This window comes from Gavia stellata, chromosome 4 (assembly GCF_030936135.1).
Source record: "Gavia stellata isolate bGavSte3 chromosome 4, bGavSte3.hap2, whole genome shotgun sequence".
NCBI lineage: Eukaryota > Metazoa > Chordata > Aves > Gaviiformes > Gaviidae > Gavia > Gavia stellata.
This window is the reverse complement of record NC_082597.1, coordinates 27,714,423-27,728,537: the sequence shown is the minus strand read 5'-3', so window position 1 is coordinate 27,728,537 and position 14,115 is coordinate 27,714,423. Positions and strand designations below refer to the sequence as shown.

Below are 14,115 nucleotides of genomic sequence, written 5' to 3'. Positions count from 1 at the left end.
TATAAAAAGGAACACAGTGTCACAGCAGCATTCATTGCTTTCCTCACTGCCTATTAACTCAAGTCCTTAAATTAGAGTGTGAAACCCCCAAATTTTTCCAGTCTTAATTCATCTCAGCACAACCATTCTTACTCTTCCAGAATTGGGAGTTTTTTCTATGATCTTCTAATCACTAGTGACTTTTGCAGACAACTGCAGATTTTCAGTAACAACAGGCAACTCCCTGAAATAGGTAAAACTGCTTGTTTTATTGACACAAATGTCCCACAACACTGGCCAACATCCGGGCTACAGCCACCATATCATCAGCTGCTAGCAGCAACAAGAAGATTGGCTATCCTATCACACAAGTTTTAGAAAGTTCTGAGGAGTCTGAAGGTTGATATATTAACATTCCTTTTTTCCCCATATGAAGTGTTTCAGGTGCACCACAGGTGTTGACATAGGAACTGCAGATGTCTGAAGCTGCAGCAATTTTTAATAAAAAAAAAATCGACATGAATACTATGAGAGGCAATGGGCATAAACTGAAACACAGTAGGTTCCATCTGAACATCAGGAAACACTTCTTTACTGTGAGGGTGACTGAGCACTAGCACAGGTTGCCCACAGAGGCTGAGGAGCTTCCATCCTTGGAGATACTCAAAAGCCAACATGGTCCTGGGCAACCGGCTCTATGTGGTCCTCCTTGAGCAGGGGGGGTGGACCAGATGACCTTCAGAGGACCCTTCCAACTTCACCCATTCCACGGTTCTGTGACACAAAACAAACATACCAAAAAAGACCACCTAACAACTGTACTGGCACTACTATACACTCACAGTATTTTTAAACGTAAGGTGCATAAAGTGACAGCAATGTAAAGTGCCCTATTCTCCAGCTTGAACGCTAGTAAAACTTTATCAGCAGAAATATTCACTGCATCTGGACTGAGGCAGCAGGCTCAAAGCACATCAAATAATGTCTTAAGCATCAAAAGAACCACTGGAAACGTTAAAAACACATAAAGTGAAAGGATTAAACAGAACAAAGAGAATGGTTTTGTAAAAACACAGAACATGAGTGGAGCAAAATAATGCATCTACCTTAGTAAGAAACATTTTGACAGTTCCATCAAGCTCAAGAATCAAGAATAGTCAATCTACTAGTGAGAAAAAATAGATATGGTTCTTATTGTGAGGGCAAAATAAAAAACTATGTATCAGTAAACCAACAGGTAAGTGCAGTGTGCTTGACATCCATTTAATAGACTTTGAATTTATATTCAGACTGCAGTAAACATGTTTTCACATCTGAACCATGGAATGGGAAAACATAGATGCACTATGTAAACAAAATTATTTCCAGAGCCTTTCCCTAGCATTTTGTTCAAATCAGGTAATTCTTGGTTAAAACATCACGGTACTCCTGTATTGCCCTGCAAAGTGGATCCTGGTCAACGTGGAAATTTCTTGAAGAACCATCAGTGGATACCATGGGAGAAGCTCCAGCAGATCCAGTTTCAAGTTCAGCAGTGGCTAGGGAGAAAAGAGACAGGATTCCTGGTGTTACTTTTACAGTAGACAGGCCCAAATAAGTCACTGTAAAAACATTATGAGTAACTGGAAAGACTACAATCCAGAAAGAGATTTTAAAACTTCTATGGGAACATAACAATGAAAGGGCTAGGCACAAATGAAGAAACACATTTTTTCTGCATTTGCTTATCAGTCAATGGTATTTCTAAAGTTAGTGAAATATATTCTGGAGGCTACACACTGAACATCTTCAGGGAATCCACAAATGACTCCTGCTTACACCAGTGCTAAATTTAGCCCCCCTGCAGACCTCTTCTACCTCAAGTGTTTGTTTTCCTTAAATGTTCAAACCAGTGATTTACTGGAACACTACTCCTAAAAACCAGCTTCTGCATTTGCTGTGACAAACTTTAAAAGAATCTGCCTGTGAAAAGGCAAACACTTTTGCGCTGCAGTCAGGCCAGAACAAGTCTCCCAGACTGGCACCTTCTCTGAGGGGCATCTTTGTAACTTGCTCTGGCAAAACCCTCTTCTCTCCATGAAAACGCATACTCAATGAAAACAAACCCACCTTTGACATCTTTCTCCAGCCACCTTTTTCAGACAAGGTCCTCAAACCAAACACACTCTATGACTCCTAGCAGATGCACAATTACATTCAAAATGCACACAGATGCAATGCAATGGCTTTGTGTCCATTCAGACACACGGAAAGAGCTTATGAAGCAACAGTTGAACACTCTCTATATGTTTAAAAGCATACAGGAACTGAAGGAAATGCTCTCAGGGGGGCACCTGCTTTGAAATAGCACCAGTCACTGCAAAGCAGTGGCTCTGGAGGAACAATTATCATGAAATAGGTGGAATTCCTCTTTGGACACCTGGCCTCATATTATAGAGCATGATTTATGCTATGTATTACAAGCAATCAACTTATCTTATGCTTGCCTAAACACTACTGAATGATCTTTTCCTAAAGAAAGGAAATATTTTGTCATTGATTATATTCTTCTTGCTTATTCAAAAAAGACAGCAACACATAAGCTACAAATACAAGCAATGAGTAAGAGACAGCAAAAAATCAAGAACTAACAACAGAGAATGTGTATGGTATAGTTTACTGCTGAACGCATTTAATGTACGTGGAAGAGCAAGTGATGGCTGAAGTCTATAAAAGAAGCCCTGAGATGAGATTTTTATGTTTGATGTTTGGGCTTGAGGATTAACTGTAGTGAAAGGCGACTTCAGCTTAATCCATGTGTATCTGTGTGGGGGAAATGGGTTAGTTTTCTTTGCACTTTTTTTTTCAGGCAACTGCATAACATTTTATAAAATATTTTGGTAAACAGGAATTTTTCACATTCAGGTCTAAACTGGAAGGCTAGCAGAAAAAAAGCTGTGCTTAGCACATGAACTTGACAACTTTCAAGCCATTATTTTCAAGAGTTAGGAACAGTCATCTTCTTCCTTAAAAACACTCTTAACATAATGACACATTACCCTGTTCAAGTTCTTTAGTGATTTTTTCATCCAGTTCCCGCCGTACCTAGAATTATACAGAAAATATACAGTTAAATAATTAACAGTTACATTTTTGTAATATTAAACTTCTAAAACATTCTTAAAACCCACACATAACATGTGATAAAACCTAAAACTATCACCCAAAATAGAGACATCTTGGTTTGGGGTTTGATTTTTAATGAAGATAAACTCTTGGTCAATCAGGCTGTAGCATTCTCTTTGCTGAGCAACATTAACTGTAGCACAAAACAATCTGTAACTCACGAGCTAGATTATAACGGGGTATTTAAAAAAAAATATACAGGAAGAAAGCACAGTGGAGTTATTATGATGAACGTATTGCTAAAATCTATTATCAAGTACACGAGCACAATGTCAGCTAAATGCTGAGATATGCACAAGTGCCACCCATAGGGACAAATTCAGTTGAGGCTGGCTTCTACATCTTCGTAAGAGAAGAGGTGCAACAGCAGCTGCTGCAAGATTGACATATTCCATTGTATAGAAAAAAGCATGTACCAGTATTCTTTTTTCCACCTTAAGATGGCAAATTGAAAGAGCTCCTACAGATCATGCCAAGATTTTTCTTTATTGTTATTGCAAATACCATGACACACATATATAAAAAAATACATAATTTTTTTTTAACTTTGTACTAAGAAAATATAGCAACAGCTACAGCTTCTACACAGCAAGTGCTGTCAGTTTTATTATGTAACCAAAATCAGCTTGGATCGCTAGAAAGGAACACTTAGCCCTTTCTCCCCTAGAAAGTGGTTATTACTACCAATTAAGTTATTCTCACTTATTATTCTGACTTCAAAGTCTTCATTAGAAGAAATCAGATCTTTTGAAGAGTCATAGTCCAAGCGTTATATGCTGTTGTTTACATTTGATGATACTTTGACTCCTACATTTTTTCCATCAACTCTGTGACACAGAAGTGATTTTCAAAATAGATACCATACAGCTTCCTGGCCTATGATGGCCACAAAGATGCTGAAGGGCTTGGACCATGTAAGCTATGTGGAGAGGCTGAGAAAGCTGCGACTGTTTCTTTACTGGAGCACAGAAAGCTCAGGAGGACCTTATCTATGTGTATAAATACCTGGTTGGGGCAGTAAAGAAAATGGAGCCAGACTCTTCTCAGTGGTGCCATGTAAAAGAACAAAAGGAATGGGCACAAATTGGAATAGAGGAAATTTCATTTTCACATAAGGAAATTTTTTTTTTTTTTTTTTAAATTGTAAGCATGGTCAAACATTGGAACAAGCTGTCCAGAAGAGGTTATGGAGTGTCCATCCTTGGAGATGTACAAAAACCTGGCTGGACATAACCCTGAGCAACCTGCTATGGTTGACCCTGCTTTGAGCAGGGGTGGGGTTGGACTAGGTGATCTTCAGAGGCCCTTTCCACCCTCACCCATTCTGTGATTCTCTGATTTTAATATTGAATCCCTGAGGGGGAATAAGTATTTATTTTTATGAAATGCGCAGGCTCACCTAGCAACATACCAACTAAGAGAAGAACTGTACAATGTACTCAACAGGCCATAAAGAGCAAAAGCCTCAGTAAGGGAAGCACCCTGCAAACCCTCACAAGAGGAGCAGTAACAGGCAGTAACTCCAAGGGCCAAAGAAGTGGGGCTGTAAACCAGCAGAGTGGAGGCAAGGGCCCTCTCTCCAGGACTACAGGGATAGCTGTGACCAAATTCACCAGCTCCTCCATGGGAAGAACCACTCAGTGGTACTTTGTTGGAATAGTCTGTGCCTTCACAGATAGGAGAGGGGAACATGGAGCTGAGAGAACAATGGAAAAGGACCCCTCAAATCCCCAGACCTCTAATTGTTTTCAAGCAGATACAAGCAGCAGCAAAATCCTGGGGAGAAGGGACCCCCTAACACATGAAGTGAGACACAGGTAACAGAAAAAAGCAGGAAAAGTAATGCCTAGACCAAAAGACAACCCAAAACCAGGACCAAATCTAAGCAAAGCAGTAGTAGTTGAGGTGTTAGAAGAAGCCACTTTCCCTGGTTTCTGGAGCCTTCACAATGACCAGAAGGCCCACAGGACCCTCCACAACATGTGCGGATGAACCAAGAGAAGGAAAAAAGATTTTGTTTTCCTCTTATTCATTCCATTAAGATCTTTAAAATCGTGATTCTCATCCACGCCTGAGGAAAGAGGAATAGGTGGAAATAAAGCCAACATGCTGATTTCTGAAAAAGAAATGAAGAGCCAGGTAAAATACAACCTTGAGGACTAAAACTTGCCTCCGCTGTTCTCCTTCTCCCCACCCCCTGGAAAAGGCATCACAGCTGACTATCCCAAACCTCCTGAGCAGTAAGGATGACAATTTCGGATTCCAGAAAAGCTTTTGCCAGACTACAGCCACCAAACTGGAAAGCAGAACAGTAACTGCTACTTCTCATCTCACTGTACATCTCTTCAGGCAGTAACATACTGTGTTCCCTTGCAGCAGTCACCTTCTCAATAATTCTTTTTCAGAAAGCAGTATTGACTTACTGCTTACCCACATACGCTGCTTGAGCACAGAGTAAGTAGGATCCTGTGAGACTCTATGAGCTGATACTCAGAGCCTAGGAACTCAACTTCAGAACAGTACTGGTACTCCAGATGCAACCGCTATTACTACCAAGAACTTTTTGAACATCAGAACTGTCAAGGAGGGTAAACCAGCCTACTCCTATAGTTTAAAGAAGTTCATTGTAACAGACAAAACCCATACGCTGTCATCTTACAGATGGTTAACCACCGCAGAAGCCATAACATTACAAATACATAAAGCATGAAAGTACTCTGCAGCATTCATTCTTTCACTTGGACAAACGAACAAGTTCAAAATATTTGCAGTATTAGGAAAATGTGAATGCATCACTAAGTTTTAATCAAAACCTAACAGCATAAATAGACAAAACATTTCCAATATAAAATACCACCCAACATTAAGCAGTACTGGCTACAAACCTTGTCATGTATCTGGCTGCAGAGAAGAAAGAGAAGAACAGATTTTTGATTAAGGAGCTGAAGAAGAAACAAAAACGGCCTTAAGTTCAAAGGTCTTCAGTGAGAAATAAGAACATGGCATACATGTAAATGATGCAAGTAAAAAGCTAACAATACAAAGACTGCTACAATACAAGAGTGCAGACAAAAAATGAAATCAGAAAAGGAAAAGAAATTGAGAGAGAGTAGGAAGCAGACATTCCCCTTCTCACATTGTATAGGAAAACTGGTTTCATAAACCCACTAATTCACACTGGTTGTAGCTAGTAGAGTTCACTATTATCTTCTATGTCAAGACACCCATGTTCATTTTCACCAGCCTTTTGCACAGCTGTTAGGATTTAAGCTTGAAATTTGTTAAACCTAACAACAGGACTCCAACCCCAAAAACTTGCAGCAGACACTCCTTGCCTTAGTCTACAGACTAAGGCAGCAGTTCCCAAATTATAGTACACAGACCACTAGCAGTACCTCATATTTGTGTTTCATCTGCTTGATTCAATTTAGTTCTGGATGGTGACATGCCAATTCATGAGCAGTTTAGGAGTCAGCAGACCAGATTATAAGAGAGAAAAAGACCCCGTCAAAGATCTCTTTACTCCTGTAAAGGACAGGCAATACACACGCACATCCTTCTTATGACACAAGTCCTACTACGAAACAAATTTGAGCCAATCTCCTTCCAGAACATAACAAACTGCTGGTTGCTACAGTCACTGTTTGTAATGACATGCACAGAATTTTTCAAGTACTTGTAATTTATTCCTCATTACTGGAATTCTAATAAAAATAAAAATAACTAAAAAAACCCAAAGACATTTGCATGTGATTGGCATTTTACTGGTTAATTACTTGTGTCAATATGAACTTTTTTTTATTTTCAAGATACTTCTGCACTTCCATTTCAAGGTTATCAAACATACATGCTACAGAAATTAATAAGGGGAAAGGGGCTACATGGTAATGGAACACATTTTTTTTTTTTTTTTTAAGAATAAAATGCTCATTTTTTGCTGAGTTTGCAACATGACCGTCTTCAAAATGTAAGGCTATATGCATAATCACTGACATTCGCCTCTCATGTTAAGTAGTGGTTTAGGAAAACTGAAATCTTTCAAGCCTTTAAACTCCAAATTTCTTAGTTATGTCTAAAAGAAGTAACCGTGTCCGCTTGCCAGAAGAACACTTCTTCCTCTTGTTTGCTGTTGTGCTGGTTTTGCCTGGGATAGGGTTAACTTTCTTCATAGCAGCTAGTGTGGGGCTGTGTTTTGGATTTGGGCTGGAAACAGTGTTGATAAAGCAGGGATGTTTTAGTTACTGCTGAGCAGGGCTTACACAGAGTCAAGGCCTTTTCTGCTCCTCACCCCACCCCACCAGCAAGTAGGCTGGGGGTGCACCAGAAGTTGGGAAGGGACACAGCCGGGACAGCTGACCCCAACTGACCAAAGGGATATTCCATACCATATGACATCATGCTCAGCATATAAAGCTGGGGGAAGAAGAGGGAAAGGGGGGGACATTCGGAGTGATGGCATTTGTCTTCCCAAGTAACCGTTACGCGTGATGGAGCCCTGCTTTCCTGGAGATGGCTGAACACCTGCCTGCCGATGGGAAGTGGTGAATGAATTCCTTGTTTTGCTTTGCTTGCCTGCGCGGCTTTTGCTTTACCTATTAAACTGTCTTTATCTCAGCCCACGAGTTTTCTCACTTTTACTCTTCTGATTCTCTCCCCCATCCCACCGGGGGGAGTGAGCAATCGGCTCTGTGTGGTGCTTAGTTGCCAGCTGGGAATAAACCACAACAGCAATCAGCCCCATTTACCAATGGTTTCTCCAACAGCTGCATGAACAAAGAATTAATACCAGCATTTTGAATAATAGCAGTGTGAAGTATTTTCACCTCCTTGCCCCTGAAGCTATTTAAAAGCTTTTGCACAAACCAAATTTACATAAACATCCTCCTCTTAAGAGTGGCATGTCCTCTACTTCAAATACCCTTTCTCACCTTGAGGAAGCAACTTTGAGAAACACCAAATCTACACAGACAGCTTTGACTAAAAAAAGACGTGCAAGAGGACTACCTGAGGCACATTGCAATTTAAGCTCCTTAAATCCCTGTCCTTATGAGCTTTAGTGGCAGGAGCACTTGTAATCTCCAGCCAAGAAGGCACTGCTCAGCTTGGATTTAAAGGCAAGACAAATTCTGTAGAAGGGAACCATGTTACTGGAAAAAGTTTGAGGCATAATTGAAGCCAACAGTGAAGTGAAGAAAAGGCTTAGAGTCAGGGAAACTCTTCTGTCTTGAAAGAATCTGGTGAACAGGCAGAGTACTAAGCAGCATAACCAGCAAAGTACTTCAAAATAGACTAAAACTGTCATCTCTGAATTCTTTCCTCATGCTCCAATTTGTCCACTGAATGACACAGTACTCCCACAGAAATGACAGAACAGATTGTGCATCTGGTAATTTTGCATTTGGAAACTGATCAAGATTCACCAGCCATTATTGTATGCAGAGCAAGACATGCAGTTTTTCCCCTTTTGTTACTTCCTAACTCAAAGCCTTATCTTCCAATTCAATCCTTTTTTTTTTAGATGCACATGTCAGGAATCCTGGATTTTCAGTTCCTCAGAGATATGGTATGGCTTCAAACACTGTTAATAACATACTGCACACAGTTGAGGAAACTTAAGCCAGCAGTTCTAAGTGAAATACCCACTTAGATGCATGTCCTCTAGCAACTACCACACTTCTGAGAACCCTATTCCTTTTTGTTTTTTTAAGGACTCTGAAAGAGAAGATCAGGTCTTAAAGACTTTCCTGAATACATTGAACATTGGCTACAGACAGTGCCATTACAACTAGTCTCAGTTGTTCCCTAACTGGTGATTGCAGGAAGAAATATCACAAAAGGATGCGCAGCTAGTAACAGGGATGATGAATTCCCACTGGTAATTGAATTGCAGAGACCAGCCTTCTGATTTGATTGAGAGAAAACAAGCATGCTGACATTTCCAGCTTTTTCTTAAGAGAACCTGGCAGAAATGGTAAGAAATGGGTAAGTTCTCCGAGGATTTAGCAATAGTTTTACTCACCTTCATTCAGGGAAGAAAATTTTAGAATTTAATACTATATTAGAATTAAAAGCTAACACCGAGAAGACAAACTGTGTATAATAAGAGCCAACTATCCTCAGCTCCTCTGTTGACAGCAAGGTAAAAGTCTCTGTAGGCTGTAAACAAGATCAGAGAGAACTTCAGGGGACTAAGTGCTCCTAACAAAACTGCATTTTGCATAGGAAAGGGAAATTTAGGTATATAAGAAAGCCCCCAAGCTAACAAACAGAAAACCCAACCTGACATCAGTAATTGGAGACTGGGGAAATATCATACATAATTGTTCAACATCTTTGAGTCTGCTCAAGGCTGAGGGGTTTTTTTGTTCTCTTTTTTTAAACCTTCAGAGTGAAGCCTCAAAAAAACAGTACCAAAACCTAAAAGCATTCCTCAGCATGGCAATCCATCACAAAATGCAAAAGACATATGCTCTGCAAAAAGAAACTTCATAGTTGCCATTGAAGTCAGGACACTGAGTGAGAACAGTAACACCATTCTCAAATCTAATGCACACTTTTCTTGGAGTCAGCTCAAATGTTTTTCACAAGTAGATTTGGGAACCATTTTTCACAAAGTGTTAAAGCAGCCTATGTAACTATTTGAAATATATATCTGCATATATTAGCAACTGGATAAAAACAATGAGCTATGAAATAGCCTTTTAAAATATTAAATTTCTGTAATATACTTAAGGGAAGCTAGTAAACCAGTAAAGGTATCTACCTTGATATTGACAGAACTTTGAGATGCCCAGAGAGTTCCAATTTCTTCTGGAAAATTAAAATGGAAAGGACTACCTGAAGAATGTTGCTGTACTTGAGTTAAGAAGCACTGAGTATTCCCACTTTCTTTCCCTTCACTGTCTTTTTTTCCTGTTTCTTCTTCTTCAAAAAAGGCACAACTGTTAATCTTTTTTTTTTAAACTAGGGCAGCTTTTTTCCTAGAAGTGGGATTGTTTCCTCCTTTGCCTTTTTCTTCTTTTAACGTCTTGCTCCCATCTCTCTGTCCTTTCTTTTCCTCACTTGTTCCCTGCTTCCTAACTCTTGCTCTCTTGCCCTGGCCTTCTCCTTATTTCACTTTTGCAGTGGGTCACTGAATTTTGCCTCCTTTCCACTGCTTGCATGCAGAACAGCCCTGCAGATGGTACAGTACTAATTGCCTCCTGAGTTCTTTCTGTAATGTCTGTCTACACCTCTGACCTGAAAAAACACATTCATAGTGATACAGAAAAGTTAATCTCTGTAACTGCCACTGCTATGCATTACCTACACTGGTTTGTCAGGGGCGGGGGGGGTGGTGGGGGGTGGTGGGGTGGGCAGTGCCGTGGGTTTTGTGTTTTGCTTTGGTTTTTTTTTTAAACTAGGTGCAGTATGCAGACACATTGTTTAAATGGGTTCTTTCCAACGTGGGTGGGACCACTGAGATGGACTTACAAGTGAACTAATACTTCTCACATTCATTCAACAACAGAATATACGAGGGATGGAACACTGACTGAATAGAGAAGCTTGTCCGTGCCTCAATCCTGTGCTAGGTGGGAAACTGATTACAACTATTACATCATGAGATTTGGAAACCAGATGTCAATGTTCACCGTTCTGTGAGGGATGTGGTATCACACTGACTGCTAATTAGAGGGCATGCTTTGACCAGAGGTATTGCAGAGGTTGCAGCATTGCTGCAAAATTAGAAAGCTGTGAAGACTTGCTGAGGAGTAGTTAGCTTTACCTTTTCATGTATGTAGTAACACATAGCAGAAACTACAAAAACAAATGCCTACTATGATAGTATACGTCCCACACTGAAGTATTAAGTGAGAAGTTACGTGATTCCCTTCATATCATCCTATTTTTGAAGCATCCCTTTGTTGGTATTAATGTACTAAAACAAGTTCCAGAGAAGAAACAGCTAGAATGAAGATCAGTGAGGAAGGAAAAGGTGTCTCAAACAAAGATGTCTGATGGGATTTTGCACTCATCATAAAGTTAGCTGGTTTAGATAGGTCATACATACCACATATTAAAATTTAATGACAAGCTTAGCTGCAACTTCCTATGCCACAGTATTCTTTATCACAGTTTCTCTTGTAGAAGAATGTAGTTACACATTTCATTATTTAGATGTCAGTATTTTCTGGTCTTTGAGCACTCTTCGAAATCTGTACAACCCTGACGACCAAAAGTCTTCACCCCCACCACATATAGTTGTGTACTGTTTTGATGATTAGCAGCTGTTTTGGCATATTAGACCATATGGTTTGGAACTATAAATGGATTCTAACTTTAGGCTAAAAAGCATAACCTTGCATATGGAGTAGCAGTAGTTAACAGTATTTCAAAATGCTTACCTTAGCCACATAGGCTTCAACCCTGTTTCTTGATGATAATGCATTCCCGGTTGGGCTTAGGAAGCTTCCTCCTAGACTCAGACTTCTGTTCAGTGCCAAATTGTTGCCAAGATGTCCCAGTTCAGTTGAATACATAACTGGATTTGCAGCCAGACCTCCACTGACAATGCTGCTTGCAATTAAAGATTTGCTTCTATGGCGCTCCTGAAGAAGCTTAGCATTGGCTTCTGCTAGTCTCTCATTAGCTCTGAAACATTCAGAAGCATACAAATAATTATCTTCGGTAGTAACACTTTTGCAAAGTTACCCTCCAGGTCTTTGACTACTATTCGACTTCTGAAAGCAGAAGGGATCAAGAGCATCCAAAACAAGAACATTATTTGATCAGAGGTTTTTTGGAGAATCTATTTCTAAGAAGTCATGCTACCTGCAAGGAGCAGCAAGAGTTACCAACACTTAGGACTTCTCAGCATTAGGGCTTCAAAGCAATCTGTAAATGCCATGTGTTTACATAGCTTCTTTTGAAAGGTACGTCACCTGCATAAGAACTCTGGGCCACCCTCCCTTTCCCGAGGAAAGCTCAAACCTCAGACACACTGCTAAAAGGAAAGCCAGAAAAGATTTTTTTTTTTTGCTTCACAGAATCAAATTCTGTTCTCTGAAGGCCCTATCCTTATTCAAGCAGTAGAGGACATGAAATTTCTCTTTTCTGCTGTATACAGAATAAGAGAAGGAGATTAGAGATTGGCAAAAAGGCTGGCTGTTAAAACACAATCGAGTTAAAAAATATGTTATTAATGCCATGATCAGTAGTGTTACTGCTGGAATACTAAAGAGAAATGAAGACAGTTCTAATGAAGAGGAAGGGTCTTAAGGTACTTTCCTCACAAATACGCCATCTTATGCTTACATACATACTGCTGATGAGATGTAGGAGAGAGATTTTAGGAGAAAAATGCATGAGGAAAAAGTTGTATCTTATTACCACTCCAAAAAAGCATGGACTTACCTTTCCAGTTTATTTGCTAGGCATCTTCTAATTTTTACTTCTTCCAGGTACAGCTCTTTGTACCTTTCCACTTCTGCCTGTGTGGATTCTTTCTGAAAAATACTGTCTTGTTGGGTATTTTTTATCCTGTCCAATTCACATTCGAGATCTCTAATCCTGTGTTTTAGCTGGTTTCTCAGTGAAGCATGATGACTGGCTCTGATTTGTTCTAATCTGTCCTGGGAGGCTGCCTGTGTCTGAAGCAGATAATGCACTTTCAACCACCACAAAGAAAAACTCTCCCTGCGTCAGTTGCACGGTACACAATTTCAAGGGCCCAGCTTTACTCAGTGGGGCAACTGTGCCTCCTCACTACCATCAGCAATCAAGGCAGAACCCTGGAGCTACCATGTTAAATAGTTCTTTTCATTCTGGAAGAACCCCCCTTTAGCACTATCATTCATCAAAGCTACTAATGAAAGAACACTATCTTTGTAGGACAGGGCATCTAGAAAAGGATTCCTCAAAGCAATTATGAGGATCCCTCATCTCCACCCTCCCCACCCCCCCAACCACCTTCAGTGACTTCTTTTCTGAGCACTTTCCCTTGTACAATGACAAAGAAGGATCCATATGTCTGGCCAGTAGAACTGTAAGTTGCAATAACCCATTCAAGGATGAATAGCAAGAACAAGACCAGCGGACAGCAATACCCCCCCCTCCCCCCCAAGAACTGCAAAATGGAAATCTATCTTGGGCAAGCTTTTGATTCAGGGAGTTGCAGGCACATTACACACACATGAAAGTACTCTTGCCCAACCATATTCCCTTCTCCCACTGCTCTTCAGGAAAGACAGAAGTACAGCACTAACACACAGAATCAGGCACCAAAAATAAAATATTAAAAAATGACAACCACAACAAAAGTGTATAATAGAGACTACAGACACAAGTGAGAAATTCACTCACCTGCAAAAACAGATTGACTTCTTGTAGTTTTTGTCTTATTTCTTGTCCAGCTCGTTCTTCCATCTCTCTTTTATATTGTTCTATTTGGCTGTGATCCACCATGTTAGCCTCCAAACGATGTTTGAGGTTAGCCACCTCTTCTTTCAGCTGGCATTTGCTCTTCTCCAGTTTTTCATGGTTCCCACGCATGGTAGACAACTCTTCTCGCAAATCCTGATTTTGAGCTTCTAGCTGCATGCATTTTTTAGACTCTACCTCCAGCTGCTGGGAAAGTTCACCAACCTGTAGACATTTAAAAAAAGGAACTCAGAGGGAGCTGAAATCAATAAGTTCTGTGAAAATCCATAAAAGGGTTGGCCATCAAGACTGTATTTGTCATCTGCTGACTCAGTATTAAAACCAAAGTGAAACCAGGCTCTTCTTTTAAAAGAACAGCAGCTTTCACATGATTTCTGATAGGATCCCTCAGGTTCCCATCCTTTCTCAGTTCTTCTGCAGTAGGCCAAAGACCAAGAGGTATCAAACTAGCAGCATTTCACCCATAGGGCTAGGTTGAAAAGCACTAGGGCTATTCTTCCACAAGATGCTCGTATGCTCATGGGAAATCCAACACACCCATACCTAGCC

At 40.2% G+C, this 14,115-nt stretch overlaps 1 protein-coding gene across 1 annotated transcript in view; it reads right to left on the bottom strand.

The window, feature by feature from the left end:
• Nucleotides 1-1,277: 1,277 nt before the first annotated feature.
• ANKRD26 (ankyrin repeat domain containing 26) overlaps nt 1,278-14,115 on the bottom strand; it is a 59,441-nt gene continuing 46,603 nt past the window's right edge. Inside the window, exons 35-39 of the mRNA XM_059816261.1 lie at nt 13,489-13,770; nt 12,541-12,776; nt 11,532-11,778; nt 3,018-3,063; nt 1,278-1,517 (exon numbers count right to left, since the gene is read on the bottom strand). Of these exons, the coding sequence (XP_059672244.1) occupies nt 1,369-1,517; nt 3,018-3,063; nt 11,532-11,778; nt 12,541-12,776; nt 13,489-13,770 (960 nt within the window). The 3' untranslated portion in view covers nt 1,278-1,368. The remainder of the gene's footprint in view (nt 1,518-3,017; nt 3,064-11,531; nt 11,779-12,540; nt 12,777-13,488; nt 13,771-14,115) is intronic.